The sequence below is a fragment of the Helianthus annuus genome, chromosome 2 (genome assembly GCF_002127325.2).
Source record: "Helianthus annuus cultivar XRQ/B chromosome 2, HanXRQr2.0-SUNRISE, whole genome shotgun sequence".
Lineage (NCBI taxonomy): Eukaryota > Viridiplantae > Streptophyta > Magnoliopsida > Asterales > Asteraceae > Helianthus > Helianthus annuus.
Window position 1 is genome coordinate 117,898,238 of NC_035434.2, and position 20,138 is coordinate 117,918,375.

A 20,138-nucleotide genomic window follows, 5' to 3' on the forward strand; every position below is an offset into this window, starting at 1 on the left:
TAATCCTTTTTTTAATATCAGGGGTTGGGATACGCTTGGTGTCAACCGGTATCGAACCAGTACTGGTATCGAAAATACTGGTACGGTCCTGTTCGGTATCAGTACATGAAGGTAAAAACCGGAACTAATACAGAAAACGCCAAAAGTTGGTGCCGCATTGATATTGGAAATCTTTTGGTTCGAGAAATTCAGTGCTGCTACCCGGTACTAATTGCTCATCCCTGATCACGATTACCGTACGACCAACGGTATCGTACAACTTTTTTGTTGATTTTCTTCATTTAATTTTTTCTTTTATTAGTTTCAGGGGTAGGGATGAGCTCGGTGCCAACCGATATAGAATCCATACTGATACCGAAACTACCGGTTACAGTATCGGTATATGAAGGTAAAAAACGGTAGTGAACCGGTACCAGGAACGCCAAAAGTCGGTACCGAATTGATATTTAAGATCTTTCGGTTCGGCAAATTTGGTACCGGTACCAAGAACAATGTGCTCATCTCTGACCACGGGTTTCATACGAACAACATCGTTACCATACAACTTTTTTGGTTGATTTTCTTTCGATTATCTTTTAGTGTTTTTTCTACGTTTTCTTTTTAATCTTGTCAGCAGTTCCGTTTCCAACACGCTCGTAGTGATTTCAAAACACATGTAAACAAAAACTAAATAACAAAAGAAATTCACCGCAACACGGTGAACTTTCATAAACCTAGTTATAAACCATTTTACAAACGGCTCGGTTTGATTCGGTTTTTACCATCATAACCAAACAATTCTTTTTGATTAACAACTCACCCTTAAAACGTACAACTCTTTATGCACAAGATACAACCAAAACATTTTTTATAAAGTTCCCAATCTCCAGGCTAGGAGTTGGCCAGAAAGTCCAAATTTCCTTAAAAAGTGTAAAAAGTCATGAAACACCATAATGTCAACCATAAAACACACCAAAAACCCACAAATAATATGATGAAGATTATTAAAACAACATGTATGTGGGTTTTGTGTTGTGTTTTAGATGTTAAGGCTCTGATTATGGAATGACAAATATTATTGTGTTTTATGTTGTTTAGCATTGTGTGTCTTATATTCATAGTTCTACGATGGTGCGTTTGAAGTTTTTTATGGACTATTAGAGTTTGAATATGGTGTTTTAGTAATATTCATTCTATTATTTGTGAGTTTTAGGTGTGTTTTAGGATCCACTCCAATCTCCAATATCCTATTTTAATAAACCAGACGAACACAACCATTTCTTCTTCAAAACCCTAGAAACACAAACCAGAGCAAATTCCCCAATTTCATCCACAAATTAGGTCTATATACATATTATTATCGACGATATACATACACTCACGAGTTTGTGTTTCCGCCATGGCTGCTTCGCAGAGAGAGCAAACACTCTCTCTCCTCGCCGCTGCAAACAATCACGGAGATTTGGCGGTGAAGCTTTCGTCTTTGAAGCAAGCGAGAGATGTTTTACTTTCAGCGGATCTTTCGGTTCTCGCGGTTGAATTGTTTCCGTATCTTGTTGAGCTTCAATCTTCTCATGAACCACTTGTTCGAAAAACCCTAGTCGAGTGAGTTTTGTTGTTTTATGTGAAATTGGTTTGTTTCTGTAGGTTATTTTGTTGATAATGCGCTGTTTTGAATGGATTATGAAATTGATGATTTTAACAAATATAATGATCAATGTATTGGTGTTAGAATACTATGTATAATGTATGTATTGGTTTTAAGTGTTAGTTTAGTTAGGTTTAATTTCTGTATTTACAAGAAATTGGATTAGCAGGAATGGTTTACCCAAGATAGTCACTTTGATATAGAAATTCAAGTTGGTTAATTTTGGTTACTGATTTTTTTTTCATATAAGGGTGGTGGCTAGATATCAAGGTCTCACTTTTCTTTGAATTGGATGCTTTGCTGTTGCAATTTTTTTGGATGTCGTTCTATATTTTTTGTAGGTTTCAATGGCTTAACTGTTGTAGGAATAAGTTCCACATTACTAGTGCTAATAAGTAAATGGATTTTGTTTTTTTTATATACAAAAAGGGACATACATGTCTAGCCCCTTCGGTTTTCTATCATCGCTGTTTTAAAGTCCTGATGAATCCATGCTAATCTCTTTACAAATTTGCTATTGTTATCAAATATTTACGGATGCAGTGCAGTGCAGTGCATGCAACATGTTTATGCAACCGTCAATGGTTTGAGTCAGCCATCAGCCATGAAAATACGTCTTGAAGATGGTCTTTTGTTGGTTGATATTTAAAGTGTCTTTATGTATAGTACTAGTCCCTATCCATCAGAACATGGTAAAGTTATTTAGAGATGCCACTTTAGTATGGGGACGTATATTCTTGATCATAATTCATTTCTGTTTCATTAATATACCATTAGCCCACTAGGTTGGTTATTCATGCATCTGTCTAGCAGAAAGACCCACTGATATTATCGGGTTTACGAGGACTTTAACTAACAAACAACGATGCACATCTGTATTTACACTGCGGCCAGATATTAAATATTGTTTTTAAAATTTCATGCAACAAATATCATGCTTGATTCAATGCTGCTGTATGAAAGTGGGATCTTTCAGAATTGTTTGAGGTTTAGTGTCTTCATAGCTTGCTTCTGTTCATGCTAATATGGTTTTATGTCTTTGTAGGATAATTGAGGAAATCAGTTTAAAAACAATGGAGTATTCACCAGTACTGATGCAAGTGTTGCTGACACTACTAAGGGACGAGGACTCTGTTGTTGCTAGACAGTCCATTGTTGCTGGCATGCATATATTTTGCAAAGTGTTAGATGAGTTAGCATTGCAGGTCTCTTTTTCTTCTTATTGCTTTGCTCACAACATGTGTATAGTTATCATACTTTGAAATATTGAAACTTTTTTGCGATGAATTATAGTTTCACCGGCATGGTTTAGTGGATAGATGGCTTGAAGAAATCTGGTCTTGGATGATCAAGTTCAAGGACGTTGTCGTTCAGATTGCATTAGAGGTATTACTACCAGCCCCAGTAACCGCAACACAATCTAGTTTTTTGAAGTTAATCAAATATGAGTTTATTGTTGTAGGCTAGGTCTATTGGCCCAAGGTTGCTTGCTATAAAGTTTTTGGAAACTTGTGTGTTACTCTTCATGCCCGACAATGATTCCAGAGGGCATATGACAGAAGGTGTTATACTGTTATCTAGTCTCCATAATTTTTCTTTTTGTTTTTTAATCCTTCACATCTGAATCTTTTAGCATTGTTTTTTCGTAGCAGTGGGTCGAAATGCACAAGTGTTCAATGTTAAATGGCTAGCTGGTGGTCATCCTGTTCTGGATCCAGTTGCACTCCAGTCTGAAGCGAATAGATACTTCTTGATTTTACTTGACCTTTTGAGCTTGTCTAGTAGTCTTCCGGGCTCCATTACAATCTCTGTTATTAATAGGTGAGATACTATTACTACCCATCTGGTTGCTTTGCATGTGTGCTTAACATGGCGTTTTCTTTTTCATTCTCATATTTTAGACTTCTCGTGGTTTGTCAATATATATGTTTAGGGTAAAAGTTAAAAGTAAGACGAAAACAGATAAGATATTTGGGGCTTACGAAGATGAATGCACTTAAAACAAACTGAAGGGGTTGTGTTGTTAGTACACCTTGAAGTGCTTGTTTGTAATATTGTTGCAGCATGTTTGGCAGCAATGTGCAAGGTTAATCAGATTGGGATGCACGCATGGAACTAGCTGGCAATGGCCGATTCGAGTGCTTTGGTAGCATATCAATGCAGTTTTTAGCGTTTAAACTGTTTGAGATCTACTGTCTCTCTATATATACATACCCTTGTACAAATGTAACTTAATTAACCTTTGACATACGTTGAATAACCGTGATTAATCAGTATTTTTTTTGCAATGGCACTGCTCTTTGATCATCTGGCACCTTTTGCTTTATGGGGCCAATCTACCTAAACTGATTCAATGTATTGTTTTGAGTGCGAATGGTAACGTTGTTCAGAATAGAAGTTGAATCATTCAGGTTCAATGGGAAGCACAAATGTTAAAATTTTATTTAATATTAAACTAAATTGCATGAGCTGGATATACGTTTCAAGTTGACTCGTGTGTTGATCTTTTGGGATTGTTACAGCAGCTGTTCTGCTACAATTTTGATGCATACTGCCATACTAAAATTTCAAAACTGTAGAACATCGTTTTGTTCTCTTTAATAACTTAAGATACTTATTTGTTGACAGCGTGGTTTTAAAAAGCGCGTGACGTTTCGATGCATTTTGATCCCAGAGGCAGCGCATCACGTATGTGAGGCGTTCGTTATTAAAAAAATATTTATCGAAAATACTCTAACTTGTAAACACTAAACTGTAAGAAATATCATCATCATCTCTAGTCAAATTTGTTCAAATAGTTAAACCCATTGCTAAATTGCTAGTTGGATTTGTTCAATCAGATTTGAAAACTCAGGCCCATTGCAATCACAGTCTCAGTCTGTTAAAATACTAGTCAACACACCATAATGCTCCGCATCAGACCGCAACATGTGATGCACACACACATCATAGAATCGCCTTTTCGCGGTGCAATCTCATCACTGCATCATGTTGACAGTTAATCTGCACATTATGCATTCCTGAATCCTGATGCACGCATTTTAAAACCATGGTTGACAGTTAATCTGCAGATTTACTACAACCTACTATTACTCTATAATACACTGCATTGTTCTTTGTTTATATAGTGAGGATCATTTGGTATCTGATATTTTGTTTTGATGGTATTTACACTTCTTAAATTGTTATAGTGTGATGTGGCATACTGTATTTTCTTTTTGTGGTTAACTGTTGGTTGACAGAATTTTTCAAGCAAAGTTTAACTTAATTTCTCTTTTTCTTAAAATCTTGCTCAACTTGTATTGTACATGAATTAGTTTTTGTTTATGGACTTTATTGATATCAATTAAGTTTGTGATCATCATGTTTGTTGCATGGTTATATTTATTAGCACAAAATAATCTGGATTCATGGTATTTTTTTTTGTTTCTCAGTCTTGCTATCATTGGTCGAAGGAGGCAGGTCCACTATAGCGCTGTTCTTTCTGCATTGCTTGCGTTCGATGCCAATTTCATAGCGAAAGGGGCCCATAATGCCAGCATAGTATATTCTCTAAGAACTGCTTTCTTGGGATTTTTGAGGTCTACACACCCTGTTATAATGGAGGTAATTGTTTATGCAATTATAAATGATTGATCGAATTTACATTTTTGTAATGTTGTTTGGCATCTTTTATAAAAATGATGGTTAATATTTTTACCTAAAATCTGGAGCATGATGATTTAAAAAGCTAATGAATCATAAATTGTACTTCTTTTCTTTATAGTGCTGTTAGTCTATGGTTATAATTTTAATTTTAAATCAGTCGAGAGAAAAAGTGCTCAAGGTTTTGAGGTCAATGAATGCTGGAGATGCAGCTGACCAGGTGATGAGGCAGGTTGACAAAATGTTGAGAAACAGCGAGCGCGCTTCTCGTGCAAGCAAGGTATTCTGACTTGAAAAATTACAAAAAAGGACATTTATATATTTTGTTTAAACTATATAGATTTAATATATGCTCTTCTTCAGGATGAGCAACCATCAAATCACATGCTTAAACGATCAACCCCTATGGACCAAGAACACACAGTTTCCAACGATTCAGCATCAAAGAGGAGCCGTTACAGTTCTAATAGCAACACAAGTACTGTAATTCAAACTGATCCAAGACATGATCACTCAGTAAACGGAGGGCCCACGAAGGTGGCATCACTAGATAACGGTCTGACACCCGTTGAACAAATAATTTCCATGATTGGTGCGTTACTTGCTGAAGGAGAACGAGGTGCTGAATCTCTTGAGATCTTAATATCTCAAATACATCCAGATCTACTAGCGGACATTGTTGTCACAAATATGAAACATTTGCCTAAAAATCCTCCACCGTTAACAAAGATTAGCAGTCAACAAAGTGGCCTTTCAAACACTTCTTCCCAGGTTGCACCGACTATACAGAGTCCCGTGCTTACAAATGCAGTTAGCACATCGTTGTCTACTACAATTAACCTCCAAACAGACCCCAAACGTGATTCTCGAAGGGTGAGTGTACCCTTATGGTTGATTCGCGTTAGGTATTATCTTCAATAGGTCAAACGGATATTATTTGAAAAGGATGGCTAGTAAGTAAGTGGTTCAAAAGGTGCCTGGAGTTGATTTTAAAACCACCTAAATATTATTATTTGAAAAGTTGGATTAATGTTGAAGTAAAATAATTCTGTAATCGCAGCAGACACTAGTTATTTATAAGAAAATAAAATATTGAAGTAATTGTTTGGGGTCAACAACCCGACTTGACCCTCAACAAAAAGTCGAACATGTTAATCTAATGCATACAAGATTCTAAAAGAGTTTATTGTTGATATATTACAGTTTCTGTAGTCTTTTTTGGCATGGTAATTATTTATTAGAGTAAAATGCCTTTTTGTCACCGGGGTTTGGTCAGTTTTGCAACTTTCGTCTAAGGTTTGTTTTTTCGCATCTAGATCCAAAAGGTTTGAAATCTTTTACATTTTCATCCAGCTCATGAGCTCCATCCATTTTTCTCCGTTAAGTCAGGGGTATTTTCGTCTTTTTTGTTGACTCAAAGGGCAATTTAGTCTTTTGAATACTTGTACATAATTCTAAATGCTTGTACATAAAGTGAAAAAGACTGAATTGCCCTTTAAGTTAACAAAAAAGACAAAAATACCGCTGACTTAAGGGAGAAAAAATGGATGGAGTTAACGAGCCAGATGAAAATGGCAAAATTTCAAACCTTTTGGATCCATATACGGAAATACAAACCTTTGGATGAAAGTCGCAAAACTGGCCAAACCTCAGGAACGAAAATGGCATTTTACTCTTATTTGTTAATAATAAACTATTTGTCGGTGGATTTTTGTTCAGCCCAACCCGCTGTACAAAACAGTTGCCTGTTTTATCACATATATTTTTCTTGCCCCGTTTCATCGAGTTTAAACACTAACGAAATGTTATACAGGACCCTCGTCGTCATGACCCACGGCGTGTGACATCACCAGTCGGTACCCAATCTGAGCATTACGTGGAAGATGTTCCAAGTTTGGCACAATCTGGCGTAACAGAGTCTGACTTTGACGTGTCTACCCAGATTAAGAGACAACCTCTGCCACCTGTGGTGCCAAGTGTCGAGAACCCATTGGATATGGAACATATTGTTATGCCCAAAGCAGAAACCGAGTCACGTATCCCAGATAAGTCAGCAGATTTTAAAGAACAGGTCCCAGATGAACGACAACCCATGCAAGTTAACGCTGATATGGAGTTTGATATTCCTCCTACTATTGAGTCTGTTAACAAGGAGTCAAACGTACAAAAGTCAATGGATGTTGATATGATTCATATGACAGATGATGACCGATCACTGCCATTGGTGGAAGTGGAACCGCTTTCACCAAGCACGGTTGGCACACCTGTATTGGAGGAAACCGAAACCGAAACCACTGTTGATTTACCTGTGGTTCCGTCTTATGTGGAGTTAACAGAAGAACAGCAAAAAGATATAAAGAATCTGGCAATCAAAAGGATTATAGACTCTTATAAGCGGTTAAGAGGTACAGAGTTTATGCAGACCCGCATGACACTGCTGTCACGGCTGGTTGCTCAGGTGGGGGTTGACTTTGACTGCTTTTTATATTTTCCCTTTGGGGAGGTATTGTTATTGTTTCTAACATTGTATGACAACTTTGTAAAAATGACACATGCCATTTTTATATCCGAGATAATATATTTTTATCATAAGATAATGTGTAATGTCGTTCATGTGATGTGGCATGTTCATGTTTTCGTGTGAGCTTTTATGACCAACGCACAGTAATATATATACCAGCGTCATTGATAATATTTTCCAAAATTTTGGTTCCAGTTATAATACAAGCAAAAGTTAAAAGGGTGACTAACAAGCAAAAGTTATTTCATTTAATCTGTTAATATCATGTAAAGAATATTCCACACCGTGATTAAGATTTTAAATTAACAGTTGCTAAATCCAAAACTTAGTTACCGTTTTAGGGTGATTTTTATAAAGAAGAAATCATAATATTTGTGCAATTCTTATGCTGCAGGTTGATGCCGATGATGATGTAATTCAAATGATACAGAAGCATATAGTCTCTGACTACCAAAATCAGAAGGTATGTGCATTTATTATCTTTATATCTTTGAAAACGTTTCGTTTTTAAATATGGTTTTTTTTTTTTTTTTTTTTTTTTTGCATTTTCACTAGGGACATGAACTTGTTATGCATGTGCTATACCACCTGCATGCTCTTACAATGTCAGATTCCGCTCAAGATTCTTCAGTGGCCGTTGTATATGAGAAATTCCTTCTAGGAGTGGTAAACAAATTTGAAAAAATAAACGCTAAATTTTTGGAAAACTTGAAATCGATTGTTATGCCATTTTGTATTGTAGGCAAAGTGTTTGCTGGATGTGTTACCAGCAAATGATAAATCGTTCAGTAGATTATTTTGTGAAGCTCCTATTTTGCCTGAGTCAGCATTTAAGCTTCTTGATGAGTTATGTTGCTCCGATAATAATTATGGAAAAGATATTCGTGACGGTGATCGTGTACACCAAGGTCTTGGTTCTTTGTGGAGCTTAATTTTGGGACGCCCTAATAACCGTCATGCGTTTTTGGATATTGCTTTGAAGGTAACTTGTTCTACAAGTTACACAAAAAATGATTGTTGTACTTTGATTGTTTTCGTGCTCCGTTTATCATGTGCTTATATGTTGATAGTTGTATTGCTTCTTACATTTGCTCCATTTTTTATATGCAGTGTGCTATTCATCCAAAAGATGAAATCCGTGCAAAAGCTATTCGACTGGTGAGGATTATTACAATTTGACTTTTTTGTGATGCAAGTTAATTTTTAAGATATTCAATGGTGACCTTTAAATATTCTACGTAAAATTTAGTTTGATGCGAGTGATTTAGTGTGATAGAAAAGCTCAAAGTTGTTTGACAAAAGTCATTTTCAAAGAAAAAGACGATAAATGGGAAAAGATGAATGTTATGTTTTAGAGTAAAATGTCATTTTCGTCCCCAAGGTTTGGCCAGTTTTGCGACTTTTGTCCAAAGGTTTGTTTTTTTTTGCATCTAGATCCAAAAGGTTTGAAATCTTGCCATTTTCAATCCTGCTCGTTAACTCCATCCATTTTCTCCGTTCATTCAGAGGCATTTGTTTTTTTTTGCCAAGTTAAAGGGCAATTCGGTCTTTTTCACTTTATGTAAAAAGACTGAATACCCCTGAAAAAGATTGAATTGCTCTTTAATTTAACAAAAAAGGTGGAAATACCCCCCGACTCAAGGGAGAAAATGGATGGAGTTAACGAGCCGAATGAAAATGACAAGATTTCAAACCTTCTGGATCCAGATGCTGAAAAACAAACCTTTGGACGAAAGTCGCAAAACTGGCCAAACCTCAGGGACGAAAATGACATTTCACTCTATGTTTTATTTGTCCCTGAATCATCATTTAATCTATGCGTAAAGCTGTTATGTTGACCAAGAAGCTACACTTTATGGTTGCGCAAATAATTTATTATTTATTTGTTTTTTTGCAAGCTTTTTATTATTAAAAAAATACTATCATCTTCCATGGTTGAACTTCTGTTTGTTTCTTTTGCAGGTAGCAAACAAGCTTTACGTTATTGAGTTCATCTCAGAGAAAATTGAGGATTTTGCTACAAACAAACTGCTCTCAGCCGTTAACAGACCAGTATCAGATGCGGAGCTTTCGGTTTCAGCGGCCAATGAACAAAGAACCGAAGGGCAGGTGTGTTACATTTCATTTTATCTGCATGTTCTGTTTTCGATCTAATTTGTTTTCACGTCTATGAAATCATTATCTTTTATCATCATCATCATCGTCTTCAGATGGGAAGTCAAGAAACATCAATTAGTGGCTCTCAAGTTTCAGACCCCGGGACGTCTGAGAACGAGTCAGCAACGGGCCCACAAAGTGATTCATCAATGTCACTTGCTCAAGCGCAACAACACCTTTCTTTGTTTTTTGCATTATGCACCAAGGTTATCTTTTCATCTAAATTATCGCTACACTAGAGTTACGCGTAATCGCGTATTAAGTTTCACTCTGTTTGCAATGCTGATGTCACACATACCGTGCGTTCTGCATTTGTGCAGAAACCTAGCCTTCTTCAACTTGTATTTGATAGGTATGATCATGCTCCAAAGGCTGTTAAGCAGGTGGGATTTACAGTAGATTTGTTATCTAAACTCTTTTTACGTTAAAAAAACGTTACACTAATTCTTTTCTTTCTTTTTGATAAATGCAGGCTATTCATCGGCATGTTCCTATTCTTGTTCGGGCCCTTGGTCCATCAAGTTCCTATTTACTCAAGATAATATCTGATCCACCTCAAGGAAGTGATAACCTCCTGACACAGGTATATATATCAATTAATGTTTCCACTTTTATTTTTTTTTTAAATATTTTTTATTTATATGATTTGATGTGTTTCTACAAGGTGCTGCATGTTCTGTGTGAAGGGACGACTCCTTCGCCTGATCTGGTTTCGATTGTCAAGCAGTTATATGAAACTAAACTTAAGGTGATATATATTAATATTTTATACCTTTTTTTTTAGTTGATGTTTTGCGTAAGGCATTTTTCTATATTATTATTATATTTTTTTTTTGCAGGATGCTACAATACTTATTCCAATTTTGAATTCATTTACCAAGAACGAGGTATCTTTCCTTTCCTTTAACATGTTTATTGGTTTGCATTTAGTAAAATAAGAAATCAAAACGTTTTCGGGTTAAAAAATCACGTTTGACGTAACGCGCCTTTTGGTTCCAGGTTTTGCCTGTTTTCCCCCGTCTTGTCCAGCTTCCATTGGACAAGTTTCAGACGGCTATGGCCCACATACTACAGGTTTCAGTTATTTTAGTAGAGCACAATCAAACCGGTCAAATGGGTCGATCATAAGATTAAGCTGAAAGCTCAGAAGCTCGTTTTCTTGTGCAGGGTTCAGCTCATATGGGGCCCGCACTTACTCCAGCAGAAGTATTGGTTGCCATTCATGACATTAACCCCGAGAAAGATGGAGTTCCACTTAAAAAGGCATGCCTGCTCGTTCTCCAATATCTCATACGTCTCATTAGCAATGTCTATCATGTGTGTTATTTTACACGTTTCACTTTGTAAATTATTGCAGATAATGGATGCTTGTTCAGCTTGTTTTGAGCAGCGCACTGTTTTCACACAACAAGTCCTAGCAAAAGCGTTGAACCAAATGGTATTATTATTGTTCTCCGATCTCAACCTTTAAGTTAGTTTATAGCATGTGTTTGGAAATTTTGATATTTGACTTTGATATTTTTATTTAGGTTGACCAAACACCATTACCCCTTCTCTTCATGAGGACAGTAATCCAGGCTATTGATGCTTTCCCCAAGCTGGTATATATTCATATATAAATATTTTGGGATACTTTGATTATATTTTTTTTAGAGTTAAATGTATGGTTGGTCCCTGTGGTTTGCAAATATTGCAGACTTGGTCCCAGTGGTTCAATAGTTACATAGTTGGTCCCGATGGTTTGAAAAATGTTACACGAGTGGCCCGATGTTTGCATTTTCGTAACATGGATGGTCCTTAGTAGCTAACCTTGTTAAAATTTTCAGTTAAGTTCATATACAATGTCCATTTTACCCCTTAACAATTAAAATCAATAAAAGAACAAAAAAAGATGTACCCGCCCCTGATCATCTTCTTCCTCTCTCTACCTTTCTGCTTTCACCACCCAATGTCGATGATCGTAATTTCCTCCAACTGTTTGACAGAAGACATCAAAGGCTTCACTGGAAGGACCATTTGTGTCAAATTCGGAAAAATTCAAAAAGAATCAAACTTAATTAATAGCCGCTCCTCTCGTTCCTTTCCGGCAACTGCGAGAAATCCGGCGTCGACCAAAATAAACCAAATCAACACATTCTAATCCCTTCGATCTCGTAATAAATTTTCCTAAACCAAACCTTGTACACATCGCGTATCAACCAGAGCAACAGATCATATACATAGCAAGTTATAATCAGCCTATTTACATTGTATAATTGCCGAATCAATCATGAACCCAATTGAATCTTCACACCAAATTCTAGAGTTTCCTATTTATCAAGTGTCGGTTGTTTTTGGCCTTTAAACAAACTCGCAAACTCTTACCCTCTCTGAATCTGCATTCAGTTAAATCACTGCGGTTTTTCTGCGTCTAAACGAAGCCTCGCCGGAAAATCTTAAGCATTGCAGGCCGTTCTTTGAACCGTTTGGGATGTAGGATTCACCTTGAAATGATGGTTGAGGGGTTATGGTGATGCATAGTGGGGGAGGTGGTTTGGGGAGATGGTGGTGATGACTGGTGGTTTGGGGAGATGGAGGTTGTGACGGAGATGATGATGGTGATCTGGGGAGATGATGATGGTGATTTGGTGGATGTCAGTTAAAGGGTGGAGTGGGGAAGAAGGGTGGGGATGGGTGGGGTGGGGCCCACTTATTTTTATTTGTTTTTTTAACTATAGGGGTAAAACAGACATTACACACACACTTAACTAGAAAACTTAACAGAGGTTAGTGACAAGGACCACCCGAGTGCAAAAATTCCAACTATTAGGACCAACTATGTAATTAGCGAACCACTGGGACCAAGTCTGTAATTTTCGCAAACCACAGGGACCAACCAGGCATTTAACTCATTTTTTACGTTAAAACTTCAACTTTCAATTTGCATTTGATTGTTTAATTGCCATTATGAAGGATATTGTATTTGTTTGTAACAATCATGCTTATGTATTCAGGTTGACTTTGTTATGGAGATACTTTCCAAACTTGTAAACAAACAGGTGTGTGGTTTCATGCAATTACTTGCTTAATCTTGTTGGTCGCAAAGTAGTTACTTACGCGCGACGCATCTTTTCTGACTTTTCAAATAATTAATATGTTAAATATTGTTTTCAAAATATTAATTTTAACATTATTGATCCAGTTTTTTCCAACTTTTTTTGTTCTATTCTTTTGTAGCTATTTTATACTCGCCTATTTTGCATTCAATTTTTAATCATAATATTATATATCTCTGTAGTTTTTTAACTGTTTATCTGTTTGGTTCAGGTTTGGAGGATGCCAAAATTGTGGGTTGGATTTCTAAAATGCATTTCACAAACACAACCTCATTCTTTTCGTGTATTGTTACAAGTATGTTCTGTTCCAATCATCGCGACGGTCTTCAAACGCGCCGTTGTTCCTCAAGCTGTTACTTATTAATATTAATTAATTAATATTGAATATTGAATTGTCGTTGCAGTTGCCATCACCACAACTCGAGGGTGCTCTGAATAAATATGGCAGCCTTCGGGGTCCACTTGCCGCGTATGCCAACCAACCTAGTATAAAAGCCACTTTGCCTAGGTATATATGTTTTTCATATAACCCTTGAACCAATAACATCCGTACAGTGAGATGAACTTGTGTGTTTGTGCTTTCTGCATCTTGATTTTCATTAACCTCTCATATTCAGGGCAACTCTACAAGCCTTGGGCCTTACAAGTGAACCACAAATGCAGCAACAAAATCTTCAAAGTGCCAAAGTTCAAGGGACGTCATAACAATCAAAATACGCAACTCTGCCAAAACAACATTACGTGGGACCCATTTACGAGTGTACAAAGAGGCGTGGGACCCTTTGTGTTTCCCCGAGTAAATATAGGATAGCGTATTGCTTATCGAGGATTTGAAGTCAAACGGGGCTCATAGGCAGGGTCGACTTTTGTATCATTAATTCATCATTATCTTTTGTAATTCTGTGTTTGTTTTGATTCAGTAGTAAGCACTGTAGGAACTTTTTATTATTTTTTTTTGAACTAGGATATTTTTGTGAAATACTGCGTTTAAGTGAAGAAATGGATCAGTAGTCCGCTAACTGAACCATGATCGAACCGTTTTATACAGTCAAGTGATGTGAAACTGAAAATTAACCGAGAACGAGTGTAAGATTAAACACATTAATCATGTGGTATTTAATCTTGTAGCCATATAATCATTTATCTATACTATATAATAAAACAAACCACTTTTGGGACACTTGTCATCATATTAGAGCATCTCTTATAGATAATTATTATTTTAATTTAATCTTTTCTAATTAATTATAGATAATCCTTCTATTAAATATTATTTAGTTTAATATTTTATGGATAATTATTATTTAGTTTAATCTTCTTCTAATTTATAATATTACTAGGTTATGGCCCCGTGTATTACACGGGTTGATTAATGAAAACAATATAATTTATTATTTGTAAATACTTATTATTTTTAATCTACTCTTGATAGTTTTGATTGAACATTCGTAAGTTGTCACTAATCAATAGCATTGAATTTCATGGGACAAAGCTCTAATAACATTGAATTTTATAGGATAAACCTCCTAAAATTATAAAATAAAAAACCAAGTCATCAAAATTCATACCAACAAAACTTGGAAAAAGTTGAATTAATGAAAGAAATATTGGTTTTTAATAATCCCAACTATTCGTCGTTTCCCGCTAACAGTTTCAATTTCAAAAATAACCACTATTTGTCCCAACTATCAACATATTAGCTTAAAATGAACCCAGACTAACAGCACCCTAATGTTGTTAGTCCCCGATCGTCGGAAAAACGTTTTTAGCCGGAAAAAGGTTCCTAAATGTCTGATCTAAGGTTACATAAAGGTTGGGGACGAAAATGTTAAGTTTTCCAGCCAAAAACTTGAGTTTTCCGGCGATGAAAGAATTTACGACGACCTCAATAATTGCGGCTTTTAGTAGAAAAATGTTCCTAAAGTAAGTAATAAGGTTACAAATAGGTTTGTGACAAAAAATTGAGTTTTCTGACCAAAAATAAGTTTTTCGGTCAAAAACGTTTTTCCAGCGACCGCAGACTAACAACGTTAGGGTTCTAAAACATTAGTAGAATCCATGAGTTACCTATGCTTATTTTATTATCATTCAATTTTGATAATTCATATTGTAAAGTAAGGACAAAATAAATATAAATGAAAAAAAAATAGTAAAAGATATAATTCATAGATTAAAATAATATATTCTTTATTTGAATCTAATTAACAAATATTATCTATATCTATTTGTTTAGAATATATTCTTTATTTGAATCTTATTAACAAATACTATCTATATCTATTTGTTTAGGGTAAAAGATAAAAAGATAAAACTTATGAATTAAAATAATATATTTTTTTATTAAAATCTTATTAACAAATATTATTTATATTTATTTATTTAGGCGGGAAAAATAGTTGAGATTACTTCATAGAACGCCATGTGTCCTTCATATGATTTACTTTATTATATGTATAGATTTAGAGTAAATTAAGATTTTGGCCCATGTGGTTATATCACTTTTACCCTTTTAACTTAAAAAAGAATTTTTTAACATCCGAGCCCCCAACGTATTCTTTTCTAACCCTTTTGACCTCAAACACTAACCTCATCCATTAAATGTTATTTTTAACATCTGAGCCCCCAACGTCTTTTCTTTAACCATTTTGGCCCCTAACACTAACCCCATCCATTAAATGTTATTTTTAACATCTGAGGCCCCAACGTCTTCTTTTTTAACCCTTTTGGCCCCTAACACTAACCCCATCCATTAAATGTTAGGGGCCAAGAGGGTTAAAAAAAGACATTAGGGCCAAAAAGATTAGAAAAAAAGACGGGGTTTTAGATGTTAAAAAATTATTGTTTGGGCTAGACGTTGGGGGGTCAAAAAGGTTTTACGAAACGTAATATAAAATTAACTGATATACAAGAAGTTTTTAAGATATAACTTTTTATTATTTGATGTATAAAATTAGATTTATTCAATTCGTACAATACACGAGGTTTTTTAAGGATATATTTTTTTATTATTTAGTACAGAAAATTACATTTGTTCAAACCGTGTAATACGCATATTTTTAAAGATGTATTTTTTTTATTATTTGGTATATAAAATTATATTTATTCAACATGTATAATAAATGAGGTCTTTAAAGATGTATTATTCTTATTATTTGGTAAACAATATTACATTTATTCAACTCGTGCAATACACGTGTTTTAAAGATATAACTTTTTTATTTGGTATATAAAATTACATTTATTCAACCCGTACAATATTGTTCTTATAGATATAACTTTTTATTATTTAATATATAAAATTATATTTATTCAACCCGTGCAATAAAGAAGGTTTTTAAAAATATACTGTTTTATTATTTAGTATATAAAATTTATTTATTCAACCCGTGTAACACACGGGGTTATAACCTAGTATAATATATAGATCAAAATATACAACATACCCAGTAAATCTCGCAATTAGCAAAGCTAATGCAGGGTCTGGGAGGGTGGGATGTAGGCAAATCTTACCCTATCGTTAAAGATAGAGAGACTGTTTCCAGAGAGACCCTTAGCTCTATAACAAGCGCTAAAAGAGTACTAGAACTACCCGAGACAAAAGCAGTGGTGAAAGCGAAAAACAGTAGAGTGAATGTAAATGAGTGAATGTAAATGTAGTATCACAGAAAAACATACTCATCCATATACAAATCGTAAGACAATCACTCTACAAAGACCATCTATAGTGTAGGTAAATCTATACCCCCTTTGACAACACCTAACCACATCTTACCAAACCCCTAAAACTCCTTAACTTTAATCCTACGTCTCCACTAACTCCTATTTTGGACCATGTCCTCAGAGAGGTGCATTTCTATCAAATCCTGCCTAATCCGCTTGTCCCGAGTCAATTTGGGTCTACCTCTACCCCTCCTACCATCTACAGTGAGGGTTTCCACTACTCTAACTGGGTCGTTGCTTGCTTCCTCATCACAGGTCCAAACCATATCAATCTCCTCCCTTAATCTTATCTGATATTCTGGACACCCCTAACTTTTCTCTAACAACCTCATTTCTTATTCGGTCTAACCTTGTGTGACCACACATCCACCTCAACATCCTCATCTTTGTTACCTCCATTTTGCGTGCTTGTGATTTCTTAATGGCCCAACATTCTGTCCCATATAGCATTGCAGGTCTTACTGAAACCCGATAGCATTTCCCCCTTTACTTTAGTTGGGAACCTCAAGTCGCACAATATCCCCGTGGCTGCTTTCCACCTACACCAACCAACCTAAATGCGGTGAGCTACATCACTATCTAACTCCCCGTCTCTTTGTACAAATGATCCTAAATACTTGAACTTAGTTGCTTTCGGAACCACCTGACCTTCAATGGTGATTTGAGTGTATTCGACACCCCCTGCATCACTGAAATCACTGTAGAGGTACTCCATCTTAGACTAACTGATCCTTAAACCCTTGTCCTCTAAAGCTACTCGCAATTCCTCTAACTTCTCATTCAACCCCCGCTTTGTCTATGCAACTAAAACAATATCATCTGCAAAACGCATGCACTACGACACTTTCTCCTGAATCAATTTGGACAACTCATCCATGAAAATCGTAAAGAGAAAAGGGCTCAACGGCGACCCTTGGTGGAGCCCTATCTCCACAGGGAAGGAATTGGTATCCCCTACAGGCACACAAACACTAGTTTCAGTTCTATCATACATATCCTTAATTATGTTTATATACTTCCCAGGAACCCCTATATCATCCAAAGTATCCCAAATCAGTCTACGTGGTACACTGTCGTATGCCTTTTCAAGGCCAATGAAGCCCATATGTAGATCTTGCTTTTTCTCTCTATATTTTTCCATCAGTCTCCTTAGAACGTGAATGGCTTTTGTAGTTGATCGCCCTAGCATGAAACCAAATTGGTTTACCGTAACCTGAGTTTCTTTTCTAATTCTAGTCTCAATCACCCTCTCCTACAATTTCATCGTATGACTTAGCAACTTAGTACCTCTATAAGTCCCACAACATTGGGCATCTCCTTTGTTCTTATAAAGAGGTGCTACGACACTACTCCTCCACTGATCTGGCATTTTCCCATATTTGAAAATAACATTGAACAAAGTAGTTAGCCATTGCATCCCTTCATCTCCCAAACACCAACACACTTCAATCGGTAAGTTGTCTGGACCAACTTCCATAGCCTTTCCCATCTTCCTACGTGATATCCTCACCTCTCTATGAGTGGTACTCCGACTGTAGCAGTTATTTCATTCCCGACTTTCAGTGGTGTTGTCGGTGTTGTTGGTAAGATCTGCCGTTGTTGAATAGATTGTAGAAGTAAGTTTGCCACCTCAACTTAATGTCTTGTTTGTTGACTAATACATGCCCATCATCTCCCTTTATAAACTTCCCTACTCCTATATCCTTCCTCTTACTCTCCCTAGCTTTGGCAATCTTGAACATAGCATGTTCCCCCTCCTTTGTTTCCAGGCGTTCATACATCTGCTTATAGGCTGTGTTCTTTGCCTCTATCACTGCCTTCTTCGCCTCCCTTTTGGCCTTCTTGTATTTGTCTTTCAGTCTCCCTCGCTCCTCATCATTTGGGCACCTAAGAAGATCTCTAAAGCTCTCATGCTTACCCCTAATTTTGATCCGCACCTCCTCACTCCACCACAAGGTGTCCTTAGATCCACTTGACTTTCCTGTTGCAACCCTTAAAGTCCCATTGGCCACATGAATAATGGTAGTTGCCATATCCTCCCACATCTGATTGGCGTCCCTACTCAACTGAGCCCTTGTCGTAGCGACAACCTTATCTTTAAACCCTGTCACCTTGTCTCCCTTTATGTTTCCCCATCGGATCCTAGGTCGAATACTCCTATCTCCTTTAACCAACTTTTCCCTTAAGAGTATATCTCCCACCAAAAAAAGATGTTGAGTGACTGTTGTCTCCCCTGGTATAACTTTGTAGTCCTTCCACCATCGTCGGTTCACTCGCCTCGTCAAGTGATAACCGATTTGTGTGTTCCGACCCCCGCTACTAAAAGTGATCAAAGGTGTGTCCCTCTTCCTAAAGAACGAGTTTAAAATACCCAAGTCGTGTGCCACCGCAAATTCTAGAAGATCCCTACCAGACTCATTCCTATCACCAAAACCAAACCCCCCATGTATGGACCGATAGCCATCATTATCCTTACCCTTACCAATGTGACCGTTAAAATCCTCTCCTATAAAAATTGCCTCCTTCATAGGTATGACTCTCACTACTAAGTCTAGGCAATCCCAAAACTTTCTTTTCAACGAGTCTCCTAATTCCACATGTGGTGCATATGAGCAAACTATCGTTACAACTTCCTCGCCTAATACTAATCTGAGCGCTATAATTCTATCGTTATATCGTATTGCCTCAATCACATTCTTGTGCAATTCTAGTGATACTAGAAAACCTATCCCATTTTAGCCCCCTCAGACCCCGAGTATAACAACTTGTACCCATTGTATTCGCCCCATCTATTCCCCTTCCACCTACTTTCATGAAGAAAAGCTATCTGAACCCTACGCCTTTTAAGTGTATCTACCACCTCCAATAATTTACTAGTTAAGGTTCCTACATTCCAAGAAGCCACCCGTAACCTATACCCCCTTTCCTTTCCCTTGCAAGCACCCCTCATTGTCAAACATGATCTCAAGACACTTTCATCACTCCTATCTTCTATGGCTGCAAGTATTCTACACGAAAGATTAATGAACACAAAAGTACACAACAAAAGCAACCAGAAGCACACAATTAGTGACAATATACAATGATCAACAAAAAATAAGAGCTACACAAGGCACCAACATTGACTATGGTCAACTAAAAAGTATATTAAAATATGGGTGCATAATAATCTAAACTGTTTAACAAAAACAGTATTTGTTCTATTAAAGAAAGGTTAATAAAATGTGTATTAAAATATGTGTGCTTAATAGTCTTCACTGTTAACCAAAACAATATTAGTTCCACTAAAAGCGTTAGTAAAATGTGTACTAAAATTTGTATGTTAAGTTATATATATATATATATATATATATATATATATATATATATATAT

At 36.2% G+C, this 20,138-nt stretch overlaps 1 protein-coding gene across 4 annotated transcripts; it reads left to right on the forward strand.

Moving 5' to 3' along the window:
- The first annotated feature begins 1,225 nt into the window (after positions 1-1,225).
- Positions 1,226-14,123, forward strand: LOC110919933. 4 transcript variants are annotated; one of them, XM_035987232.1, is made up of 27 exons: positions 1,229-1,584; positions 2,673-2,832; positions 2,921-3,013; positions 3,090-3,189; positions 3,277-3,448; positions 5,062-5,233; positions 5,433-5,552; positions 5,636-6,145; positions 7,086-7,730; positions 8,188-8,256; positions 8,349-8,459; positions 8,536-8,775; positions 8,904-8,951; positions 9,756-9,902; positions 10,004-10,156; positions 10,271-10,333; positions 10,423-10,533; positions 10,615-10,698; positions 10,790-10,837; positions 10,950-11,024; positions 11,118-11,213; positions 11,308-11,388; positions 11,480-11,551; positions 12,944-12,988; positions 13,257-13,340; positions 13,450-13,553; positions 13,663-14,123. In XM_035987232.1, the coding sequence occupies exons 1-27, from the start codon at positions 1,379-1,381 to the stop codon at positions 13,748-13,750; spliced, it is 3,897 nt and encodes a 1,298-aa protein (XP_035843125.1). In that variant the 5' UTR covers positions 1,229-1,378; the 3' UTR covers positions 13,751-14,123. The 4 variants fall into 4 exon arrangements, with proteins under 4 accessions (XP_022019875.1, XP_022019879.1, XP_035843125.1 ...); XM_035987234.1 differs by having other exon boundaries at positions 3,280-3,448; positions 13,663-14,092; XM_022164183.2 differs by lacking the exons at positions 5,062-5,233; positions 5,433-5,552; positions 5,636-6,145; ... (17 more) ...; positions 13,450-13,553; positions 13,663-14,123 and adding an exon at positions 3,561-3,684 and having other exon boundaries at positions 1,226-1,584.
- Positions 14,124-20,138: the final 6,015 nt, after the last annotated feature.